This window comes from Strigops habroptila, chromosome 7 (assembly GCF_004027225.2).
Source record: "Strigops habroptila isolate Jane chromosome 7, bStrHab1.2.pri, whole genome shotgun sequence".
Classification (NCBI taxonomy): Eukaryota; Metazoa; Chordata; class Aves; order Psittaciformes; family Psittacidae; genus Strigops; species Strigops habroptila.
Window position 1 is genome coordinate 10,041,706 of NC_044283.2, and position 12,456 is coordinate 10,054,161.

The window sequence follows — 12,456 nt, forward strand, 5'->3', positions numbered from 1 at the left end:
ATTTAGAACTTTTTATTAGATTACAAGAAATCTGGTTTTATTAACAGCAGATTCCTATTTTGTGTGTAGTAGTACATTTTCCTATGTGGCTCATTTGTCGTTATGAAATAGTGTCCATTATAGGCATGTTAAAATTCCATGATTTCCATCAATTTTACTTTATAGCATGTTTGCTGGTTCATATTTGCAAGGTGTAGCTTAAGATAAATGAAACTTGCCATGATTTAGGATTATTTAAGTTTCTGAGCATGATCCTATCTTTATTCCTACTTTTCTTCCCTGTAGCTAAGTGTCACTGCTCTCATCCTCTTGCATGATTCTGTCCTGGCAAAGATATTGTTTACAGATTTATAAACACGTTAAAGGTGAATTTGTGAGACTGCAGAGACTAGGACACTGTCTTTGTAAAAAAATTACATTAAACAGATAATCCTTTTACTCTTTAACAATTTTGGAACCATATTCCATAACACTTACAACTGAAAGTCATTTGTTGAAATGACCTACATAGTTTAATTTTTCTTGAGGTCTGTAAAAATGGGGGACCCTTGCCATTTTCCCTTGAAGTCAACAAATTTAGGTTCCTCCTTGACAAGGAGAACATTCAAAGCAGTTGTTTTTCCTGAAAATCTTTGTGGCACTTGTACTTTTGGTATTACTCTGTGCTTAAAAATAAGGCAGAATAGCATCATGAGGGGCATAATACCTTAGGCAAACAAGTGTCATGTTCTTTGAATATTGTTAAATACTCTTTCAACATAGAGATCCTTTTAAAATTAAAGACTATTTAACTCTTTTAACTAAATATCAGGACAAAAGAGAGAGCTGTTGATGGTTTTCTTTTTGTCCTCACCTTGTTTTGGAAACCTTAAAGCTATATCCTGTATGAAAAAGAACATTTGTTGGAGCAAATTTTTAGAGTTTAGTAATGTTTTCAAAGTTGGAATGTATCATATATTCCCTTTAAAAATCAGTGTGAGGACTTTTGTTAGAATGTTCTGTCTTAATAATAACCATTAATAACGTAGTAGTATTAGCTGTTATTATAGATAATAATGCTTGATTTTTTTTTTTTCCTGTTTTGTTAATTCCACTGAAGCAACTTTTTTTTACATTTCATCTGTTAATTGAAAGCACACAACACATCTCTTTGGTATGAGGTTTTTATACTAATGAATGACATGTCTCTGCTGGATATTAGCTTTGGCATCTGTGGGTGGCAAAACCCCCTAAATGCTCATTCGACTTAATAATGAGTTTTTAAGTAGGTACCTGTCTTTGTTTGACTGATTTAAACAATCAGACAAAGCTTACACAGGGAGATAATAGCTTGTATTAGACCAACTAGTATACTGGGAGAATCAGATGGGAAGAGCTAAACATGCCCCTAACTTTTCCGACCCTGGTTGGTCTGATAAAAACTATTTAACTATTTAACTCTCCCTGCAGAGCTTGCTTTACTGATGTTCTTAGATCATCTCCACAGACACAACGCTACCACTGCCCAGTATGATTATGTGATTTAGATCAAGAGGCCTCTTCATTCTCAGCTTATAATTGTGAATTTAAAAATATGTTTTTTTGTCTTAGGTTTCACTGCTTTTTTCAAGCTATGATAATTTGCCATGGGCTTCCAGTATACACAGGTTCTACCATGTATTACCTTTAAGCACTGGATCTTTTGTGTGTATTTTGTCCTATTTTCTATCTAAGTTGTAACTGACCAATTGACAGTTTTGCTGTCTGCAAATGTGGAGAAAAGGCCAGGTGTGAAATAAAACTGTGTGCAAGAATAAAATCTCCATTTCTATATGTAAAAGGTAGTTCTGTATTTCTAGCATGCTAATAATAGGGTTATTAAAGGGTTACTCCTGTCTCCTATATGGATATTCTAAAGTCCAGCCCCTAACGCTGCTGTTTTCGATGCCCTATGGATCTGTGACCACAGTCTAGGGTCTTTGTTTCTGTTTTCCCTTTGCTAGAACCTGCCTGGTGTTGCTCGGTGCAGTAGCAGTGAATGATAGGTACCGTTTCTTGGAGTGTGCCACCAGGGGTCAGCTTTTAGGACAGTGCAAGTGTAAGATATGCTTTTAATGATTTTAAAGCCACTTCCTATAATAGCTCAAGCCCTTTTAAACTATAATATCTAGCTTTGAATAGTGAAAGTTAGTTATGACAATAAACATTGATTTCTTTACCTTGGATTAATGTGCCATATGTGGTCATGGAGCTGAGTATAAGGTTTTGAAAGCATCCAGTGGTTTCTGCCAGGCATTCTGCTCTGTTCAGGCCTTTGTCTGTTACAGTCCTGCTGGAATTGTTTACCTTCTGTGCTAGTAAGTGCTACAGTGCCAGGACACGAGGCAGGCAGGGGATTGCAATGGTTGTAATGTCACACTGTTAGAGTTGTCATTTGTGTGACTTTGTCCTGGGCCAATGTGTATTTTCAGATGTGGTTTAGAGGTTGGCCCTAATAGTTAGCATCACTATGCCCAGCAGACAGTTTGGATGCAAACAACTTGATTGATAGGAGACTGGGAGAGCTTGGTGGTATGATAGGGGCCAGAAAGCACCAGCTGTCTTTGGAACTACAACAGTAGCTTATGGCGCTATTTATGTGACTAGTACAGATACAGCCACTGTGTCTGTGGGTTACTGTCATCTCATTCTGGGTGATGCTTGTGTTATCCCTTAGAAATTTTTATTTGGTGTCATCATTCTTAGTATGTCTTAAAGACTTCCAACAGCATATTTTTTTTTCCACATTTGGTTCTCTAAACTGCTCTATTAAGAATTTCAAACTCTTTAGCCTACTCTAAAGGATCTCCTTCAGGCTTGTACTTTGGCATGTGTGATCTTACCAGGTACTTTGGTTATATCCATTGTTACTCCCTAAAGAAGGAAAACGTCGTGCTAGCAGTATACATTTATTTTTTCCACAGATTAGGCAGTAGCATTAATGTTAGGCCTTTGCTGTTATTCTGTACTGGCCATAATTTTTAAGAGATTACCAATATATATTCCTAAATCTTCCTTGCATTTGTAGACTTTATCATAGAAAGTTCTTATGCTTTTCACATTGATTTGTAAAGTACCTGACAAAGGTAGTTTGGTCAACAGATGAGTACAGTTGTGTGTAACCTCTTTATTGTGAACTAGAGATACTTATTTCTAGATACAATCCAGAATGTTAAAGTGTATGGGTTTTTTTCCAGACCCTGAGAATAATGGGATTTGTTTTCTGTTATTGCAATTGGTAAAATGACCATACTTTGGTAATTTTACTGTTTAGTCTTTTCTTCTGTCTTTGGGTTATTTTCTTTATTTCAGATTCTGGAGAAATCTGCCATGCATATTTGCATATAAAATGTGGAGTAGTCAGAGAATGTGCTGAGAGCTGGATCTGATCTCTACTTTCTTTGTGAGATGCATATGGCAGTCCTCATCTTGTACTTTGGTGCCTGAGAAGGAACCAACAGTGTTGCCTATGATGGATTCCATAGGGAATTCAGTCCCCCTTTGTGCAAAGACAGTTGGCACTGTATGGAGAAGTTTCTCCCTAAGGAAGCAGTCAGTACATTGTCTGACCCTGCCACTCAAGTGCTGTCCAAGCGTTATAGCCTCTGGGCTTGGCTCTCCAATGCAAGCCAATTTCTGTCATAGAACAAGAGGCACAGTATATGCTTTCATGGGCTAGATACGAACTTGTATTCTGCATAAATCCTCAGGCAGCAGGCATTACTTCTTGTCAGCAGCCAGTACTGCCATTCTTAAGATGTGTGATTAAATGGATGCAGGTGAATTCATAAGTTGTCAACATCTCTGATACAGTCACATTTGTAGAACTACAAGGATCAGCCAGGGTGAACAAGTTAAAATAACCACCTGAAGCTGCAGAGGGGTCATATCCCTTAATTCAGCAATATAAGGTATCAAACCTTGCTTTTGGCTCTAATCTTTTGGTTCTGGTTTCCTCGTGTAGTGACGAGACAGTCAGTGCTCACAGAGCTGCAACTTTTGGTAGGTGGGCAATATCTCAAGGATGTCTTTCGCTGTAACCTTTGGTACCTAGCATTCTTTTAAAATTGGGCTTACTCTCTTTTAACTGAAACTGTTTGCTCTTCTGGGTCTAATTCATGAGGCACATGACATTAAGGCAGAATAGTAGCTTACTGCACTGGGGTCTGTTACTGAAACACACGATTATTTGCCCCTTGAGGCTGGCCCTTGCTTCAGTTTCTTGTGTTACACTTGTTGATTCAAGAGTGTCTTTTAAGGCTCCTCCCAAGAAGGTGAGCAGTGAGGTGAAGTTACTCAAGGTAATAAGGACAAGAGCAGCCTCTGAAGATGAGGCTGCTTTTATAAGACTGAATGACTGGACAACAAAATGGCAGATGAGAATATATGCAGAGAAATGTAAAGCAATGCAAATGAGGCAAAATAACCCTAGCTTCATATATCAAATGATAGGTATGTCTCTGAGCTGTTCCTTCTCATAAGTGAGGTCTTTCAGATATAAGGGAGAGTTGCATGAAAGCACCAGCTTAGCACAGTCGCAGTGAAACAAAATCCTGCATTATGAATTGCCAGGGAAGGAATAGAGATAAAAAACACATAATGATTCTGTTGTAAACATCTCTGATTTGCCCACACTTCGTCTCTTTATTTCAAGAATGTTATGATATATTAAAGTAGAAAATATTCAGGAAGGTATAAGAAAGAGTACAAAATCATGGGTGGCATAGAAAAGGAGTTGGGATTGACTTCTCCCTGTCTCCTTCAGGATAAGAAGTCAGCCCCATTAATTAAAGGTAGCTGGAGCCAGGAGCAAAACAAACAACAGAAGAACGCGATTGTTCATGCAGGAGGTGAGTCGGTCTGTGGGACGCCTCACCCCTGAGTGCTGTAGATGGAAGAAATTTGCATGTCCTGGGGGAAAGTGGTCAAGTATTTGGAAAAGAGAGCCACTGGGGATCATTAAGGAGACAAGCCATGCCAGGTTCAGGAAATCTTCTGAACTAGAAATACCTGGAGTCTGGAGAATGTAATCAGGGAAATGTCCTATATGTTGCCCTGTGCTGCTCATCAGTAGACATCCATGAGTGGCCTCTACTGGAAACATAATACTGGGTTTGATAAACCCATGTTCTGAACTGATTATGTTCTTAGAGTCAAAGGTGGACATAGCTTCTCTTTAACTGCGGGATTATGGATCATACTCTTGGCACAGGAAGCTGTGTTAGCTTTCACTTGGTGTAAACTAGTTTGTTTGTAAAGTAAAGGGCTTGCAGACCATAGTACCTCCTAGTGCAGTGTAAGTGCCGTGGGCTCTGAGAGCATTTACTGTTCGTGCTAGAGCTGTTGGAGGGAGAGGGCACCTGCAGCTTTCCTGGTTAGAGCTTCTGCTGCAAAACAGCGTGCCCATGCGATTTCCTGATGGCAATGAGGAACTGGGTGACTGGTTTCATGCCTCGCTGTTCCTGCCCTCCCTTGGCTGCTCTTCCTGTTACCTGGTATGTCTTTTTGTCATATCGCGTGCTAAGGGGGTTAAGGAGGGAGTTTTGCTCTATGAGACCTGCTCAGTGTTAGGGAATGAATTAAGGAATTATAGAATGAACTGAATCAGTATTTCTAGGGTATATACACAGAATACATATAGCAAAAATGATAGCACTGTAGCTATGCGTGAATTGTTTCCTATCCCGTATCCATGCTTCAAATGCTGTGATTTTGGCTACGAGTTGTTACTGTTTAATTTTCACGGATTTATCAGTCCAGTGAAGTTTAAAAAACAAAAAGTCACCTATGGAGCTTCTACAATATTAAATCATCAGAACATTTCATCTGTTCCCCTGATACTTAAAGAAATACAGTAAAAGTAGTACAGTAAAAATCCCTTCCTCTACTTCCATCTGGACCGACGAATTGCAGAAGGATGGTATGTAAGCATTGTTTGTTGGGCAGAAAGTGTGTGTGTTTCTTTCTGAAAATACACAGCTTTTGCTGCTCTGTCTGGAGGGTAGGTGTGGCATTGAAAATTAGGAGAATCATATTTCACTTGGAACGCAATCCTTGTAAATGCCAATGCCCTGCTTACTCAAAGGAACGCGGAGCGTTTTGGTAGGATGAGATAGATTGCACAATATGCATGCATGTGATTGTAATCATACCGAGACACGTACCTACATGCCAGAAACTGAAAGAAATTTGCTGTGAGTCTTACAAGTTTTAACAATTTTTTTAAAAGGTATTTTTAGTTTATATTGTAAGTATTTTTAATACGGATCGATGACCTAATTCATTCAGATAAGATACTCATCAAAGGGGAATGTATGAAGAAAGAGAATACTTTTGAGGAGTAAACGATGTTGACTCAATGCTTAAAACCAGTTTGGACAAACGTTTAAGAGAGAGTCCTGTAGGCCCTTAGCGAATGCATTTTGCATTAGCAGATTCCTCAGCAGCATGCTGTTGTCTTCACAGAAGCTTTGTTACACAGGACCTGCCTAAACACCATTTTAAAAGCTGCCTGTTCCTTTTGATGAGAAGATACAGAACCAGTATTGAGGGCGGAGAATATGCTGGGGAGGGAGGAGAATGGGAGAGGTGTTGATAGGGCAACAGGCAGAGAAGCCTCATTTTTTACTGGACTCTGGAAGAAGTAAACATGTGTTCAGAAAGAACGTAATAATAAAGTTGAAGGAACTGTTTCTTAACAATGAGCTGTTAAACTATTTATACATGGAGAAAACTTTTCCTGATAGTCAAGTGTCTGTAAGTATAAAGTTTTGTTTGTCTAAAGCGAACAGAAAACAGGAATATGGTTTAATGAGTAGTCTTCTGAGCTAAGAAATCTTGCAGTGAAATATGATAAATAATGCTTCTAAGGATTCAATGAGGTTTTAAAGAGACAAAGTTTGTAAGTGTAAGTATTTAAGTTGACTTTCTATGTAAGCTGTATTATGAAATTAATACTCCATTTTTATAGACATGTTTTAAATCTTTCTTTAGCACTATATTGTTTTTAAATGTGGAGTGAGTATAGTAGATATACAGATACTTCTCTAATTAAGTTTTTTATAAATCTTTCACCTCATTTTCACTATACTTGCGCATGTGTTTCCGTAAAGCAAGAATGTTATGTTATAGCTATGTTAACCTTTTAATTGTTACAGTGTTTCTTACGTTGTGCAGCTGAAGTGATTTTTTGTTTTCTTCCAGCTGGATTTTTATCCAATAAAACAGAATCCAGATGGTAGGAGTTATTAAAATAACTGAAAGTAGATGAAAAGTATAAAATACAAAATTTTTAATTCAAAACTTCAGTTGAGTTTTAGCTTTTTGTTGCTCAGAAGATGCATATTTTGTAAGTAAAGGTACTGGCTGTATTACCAGTTTTTTACATTATAGTCCTAATCTTTATGTGTATATATCTCAGAGTATAAACGTCTTTACAAGTATAGCAGCAAAGCTGTCAGTTTTTAAAATGAAAAGGGAAAGAAACAATTGGAAGGCTCAGGAAGATATATATGCATTGTTTACTTAAACGTTAATAGATTTTATGCTTAGTTTTGCATTGATTTCCTCTGAATCTATTGGTTCTTAGAGGTTCTGTCTGTAGTAGTAAGAAATTCACGAGTGGCTTAATGTGTTTCAGTTATCTGTGACTTAACCATATCCTCCCTAATATGTAATTTGATTTTAATTTACTATGGGGCTGCAAGTCACCTTCTATCTAGATGTGCAAGTTATGCTGTTTCTGCATGTTTTTGTTAGTAGAGAGAATTAATTTGCCTTCAAGTGTTTATCAACAGAAGGAAAAAAAAGTAATTGTTTCAGAAACATTTTGGAAAAAGTGTATTTTTTATTATCAGTTTACAATCAGGATATACAGAAGCATTTTTTAAAGTTTACAGTGCTCCTTTAATAACCACATACTTGGTTTTAGAGTAGATTTCTGGATGGCAAATCTTCCTCAACGCCACTTTAAAATGTGTCCATCACTCTCAGAGGTGCAGGCAGACAGCAGGGGGCACCCGGAACAGCAGTTTTCATCCATTCACTTCACTGAATTTATTGTATGGGAATTCTTAGTGTTTGACAAGGAAGCTTGTATTCCGGTTATTTATACACGAACAGATTCCAAATGGGTTGTCTTGGAAATATTTTTCGTTATAATCTCCCTGGAATAGGAAGGACTTTTATCTTTAAAATCCATAGAAAGAAACTGTGGTGTTGTAAATAACAGAATCTTCCTTTTTTTAATCAGTAGTATATATGGGATCTGTTTATTGTTGAGTAGCTGTCAAATCACTGACAAAAATATATCTAGACAGATTATAGAAAAATTGGAGAATTAGAACCGCCCCCTTCCCCATTTTATAGCAAAGCTGTCTTAATTTGTGTGGAGGCTTTTTGATACTCCTGCTTTTTATTCCAGTACCTAGGGTCAGTGAGCTAAATCATATTCTTAACAGATATTTTTTTCTCTGGCTTTCGTGCAAGTAGTTGTTACTTTCTTTAATATGAGATAAGAAAAGAAATACTTCATGAGGTTGAAGGTTTTTGATGGTGCATTCTGCCAGTGTCAAATTTACTGTTGGAATTTGTGCGACTAGGAGCTGGTCAAAGGGATTGCCTCTTTCTAGTTGCCAGGTGGGTTTGGTGTGTGTTTTCTTCTTTAGGAATCAGGGATATATGAAATCCTATTAATCTTTTGACAAGTTAAAACTTACCCAGGCTTCCTGTCATTCTGTCTTTCTCTTCAGTTTTTTCTTCTCTGAAAACAAATGTAGAAAAGAAAATATGAGCAGGAAGTGGAGGGAGGGTAGAAGAGAAAAACAGATCAGCCATATCTGGGGTCTCTACCCCTTTCCACAGTTTAGCTTCTATAAGCAGATGGATGTGGGTTTACAAATGTCATCTTTGGTATATCTGAACAAGGCTTTTAAAACTGTTGTGTTATATTTTAACATTTTCCATTAATAGCTTTGCAAATTAACATTCCTTCTGCTTTTGACCTTTGAACTTCGAGTTGCCTGCCTGGTTTACAAATATGGTACACACAATCACAAGATTTTGAATCTGGCATCTGCTGAAATAACCTGTGAAAATAAAAATGTAGAGGGATGTGATTTTTTTTAAAGGCCTTTCAAAGTCACATGACATTTTGTAACCATTACCATTAACTGGTACTGTCTAATTGGTAGAGCTTGTTTGTGGTGCTGGTAGAGTCACTGTATGGAAAAAATGTGGATGTGCAATGCTTAATTCAATGAAATAAAATCAACAACTGTAAAGGTCTGTTTAAACAAAGGGATTATTAGGTTTATAATGCCAAGTATGGGTGCCTAGAATGTATAAAACATTGCCCACCCACAGTGTTCCTAACAATGTTCACTGCATTTGCTCTGGTGAACTGCTACTCTTGCAGCTATATCCCATTGCATTTTTTTTTTCTCCTAATCATTCTTGAGTTCTTATGGATAACATCTTCACCTGCTAAAACTCTGCTAGTATATTTCTAGGTGATTCCTAGAGGATTTAGGTTAACACTCAAATAGTAAAAACTATTGATAAGAGTCCTTTTTGTGTTACCCCCAAGAAAAATGTTCTCTAGGCATTTCTGATCCATTTATGGTTTTCACTTACCCCGTGTAAGGATTATTATTCACCTGGTTACCTGCATATTTGTAATGGTGTTTCTGTTTGGTTATGGTATTGACAGTGAAAATACATTCTGCATTCCACTTGTTTAGTGTTAAGCAAAATGCAGTATGTAAACAGCTCTGGCATTTTTTCTTTATAAAATTATAAATTTTGAATACTTCTCTGCACGTAGTAAAACTGTTCTTCTGTGCAAGTATCACAGGGCATTAGCTTCGTAAGCTGTAAAATAACGGTATAACTTGTAAAACACACTCCTTCCTGTCTACCCACCCATTTGTTTCCATTGCGTTTCTTCATGGTATTAAATACTTGTAGAAGACAGCATTCAAAAGCGCAGTGGTGTGCCTATTCAAACAAGTCATCAATCATAAAATGAACTTTGTCCATCGCAGCAATTCGCTTATGTCTCTGGAATGCTTGTTAAAGTGTGCTTATGCAATTAGCTTAAAATTTCTTCTCTGATCATCCCAAATTAAATTGGGAAGATTGAGTTTTTCTGTTAACAAATTCTCTGCATCCTAAGCCCCAAAATAGGAAGATGTGCAGACTTCGACTGTCTTTTGCAAACCAGTCTTACTGTGAGATCTTGAGTAAAGGTTCTTAACTTCTTTGCCTCATTCTCTCTATAGAAGTTCAGAGTAATATATGCCTTCTTCATAGGGTTGTTTTTATATTAGGGGCTCAACCTAGGAACTGTATGGAAGTGGGGGATTCCACATGCTGCACTGACAAAGGGAGAAGATTCCTCTTTCCTAAACTACTACTAGTAAGTCCACCTTGGCTTCAAGGACATCCCTCTAGCATAAAAATGCCCACTAATCATTCCCAGTTTGCAGTTCTGGTGTTTATTTTTCGCAGAAAATTGTATTCTGATTGCTTAAAAATAATAATAGCAATGAATGGTTTAGATGCTATTGCTACTTACTTGTGAATAGCAGTAAACTTCATGAAATCTTATACTTTCCATATACAGTCTTTTGAAGACACTGCTGTCACAGGGAAGTTAATAGCACTTCCCTCTTGCGTTACAAGTAGCCTATTTTGCTCTCTGTTCCTAAGGGGCTGTGCACAGAACTGCCTTGACATCAGTTGAGCACAGGCTCAGGAAGCAAGGAAGGAAGGGAGAATATCACTTGGTTTCTGGAAGGAGAATTTTGTCTTTAGTGACAACGGGCTGCTCCTGGCTTTAACCAAATATGCCAGGTTTCCTTGTACTGTGGATTTTTACAAGCAATTTCTAGTGATAACCACTGAAAAGTTAAGCAGAATAGACCGTTTGAGGTCCTACTTTATTCTGGCTTGCATTATGTAAACCTCTATAACTAATGTTAGGGTGATTAACTAATGTTTTCCTGAAAACTGTCTTGGAAATCTGTTTTATCGGATACAGGACTATCACACAATTCATCGTCATTTTATTTTCCTGATTTGTTATAGGAAACGTTTTAAAATACGATTGGAATGATTTATACAAAATGATCTAGATTTTCTGGTGAGAGATAATTGAGATCTAATCTGAATCCCTGACGAACCACAGCTTCCTGCATTGGCCTGTTGCTATGGGTAACATAAAGGGAGTAAAATAGAACTTCATACGAAATGCCTTTAAACTTTACTGGCATGTACAGGCATGGAACAGGACTGAATTTTTTAGTTTAATCTTTGAGAAGCTGGTGTGTTGAGGAAATGTTTTTTCCCTATTAAGTGAAGATGAATTTAGGAAAAGTACTGTTAGGAAAAATAACTGCCGTTTCTTACGAAGAGCGGGTAAGTGATATGAATTATATTTAGCTAAAGCAAGGCATCGTTGCAGTGAGAAATTAGAAGAGACTATTGTTATTGGCAAGAAATTAAAGAATGTTATCAGCTTCAGAATGCTTTTTGCTTAGCCTTTAAGCTTTTTTACTTTAAAGTGATTTAGTTAAGATTCCTTTGTAAATGCAAACATTGTGTTTCATTATCAGAGAAAAGGGAAGCTTATTGTACCAACTAACAGTCAGATTTTGAGATGTATTTATAAACTGTGCCCAATATGTATAAAGCTAAAAAAATCAGTATGTTTATAATCTTTACCTGTCTTTTAATTCTGTGCAATGTATTGTGTATATGCTTTCTGTACCATTACATCAATATTATATCTTTAGGTAAAACTGTATATATGTTGCATATGTCTTTTTCAAAATAATTTTAGGGATGGATTTGGCATTTAAGGCACTATGTTTATATGTGATAAGATTGGTTTTGTTTTGGGTAGAAAGTTGAACATTTATTTCTTAAAGGAATTCCAAATATCTCATTGTTTAAGTTCATATATTGTTTTTATAGACTTAAATATTTGACAAACCCTGTAACCTTCAGAGAAGAATGTATTCAGCAAAATTCTTGTGCACTAGTTGTACTGTGTTTCTTTTTTCCTTGTGAATTCTTACATCTATAATACTTTTGTATTAACTGTTATAAATGCACTTATTTGGTGGTAGAGAATTGAAAAGACAAATTATGTAATAGCCCTCCTTGAAGTGGCATTCTGAAAGGGCATCCTTCTCACAGAAATCTAAGTCATGAAATTAATTGCAATAATATTTTGAAATGAGGATAAAATACTATAATATTACTCTAAGATTTAGGTGAGAAGTACATTTGGGAATATTTACTAGGAGGAAAATCTAGCAATAGTTCAGAAGTACTATGGCTTTATTTTTTTATTTAAGATGTTAGAACAGTGTAGACCATATTTTGAGACATGATCTCCCTCCCAGAGATCATTTGAGTTCATGGCATTTGTAC

The 12,456-nt window shown here is 36.7% G+C and overlaps 1 protein-coding gene across 7 annotated transcripts in view; it reads left to right on the plus strand.

Annotated features, from left to right (window-relative positions):
- Positions 1 to 12,456, plus strand: part of RGS12 (regulator of G protein signaling 12) — a 93,355-nt gene that overhangs the window by 31,450 nt on the left and 49,449 nt on the right. The window contains exon 1 of one of the 7 annotated variants that reach the window (XM_030491653.1): positions 6,607 to 6,774. The exons of 5 other annotated variants lie outside the window; for them this stretch is intronic. In XM_030491653.1, coding sequence (XP_030347513.1) covers positions 6,742 to 6,774 — 33 coding nt within the window. In that variant the 5' untranslated portion in view covers positions 6,607 to 6,741. Of the gene's footprint in view, positions 1 to 6,606; positions 6,775 to 10,230; positions 11,437 to 12,456 lie in introns of those variants that run through there. One more of the 7 variants, XM_030491652.1, reaches the window with a different exon arrangement.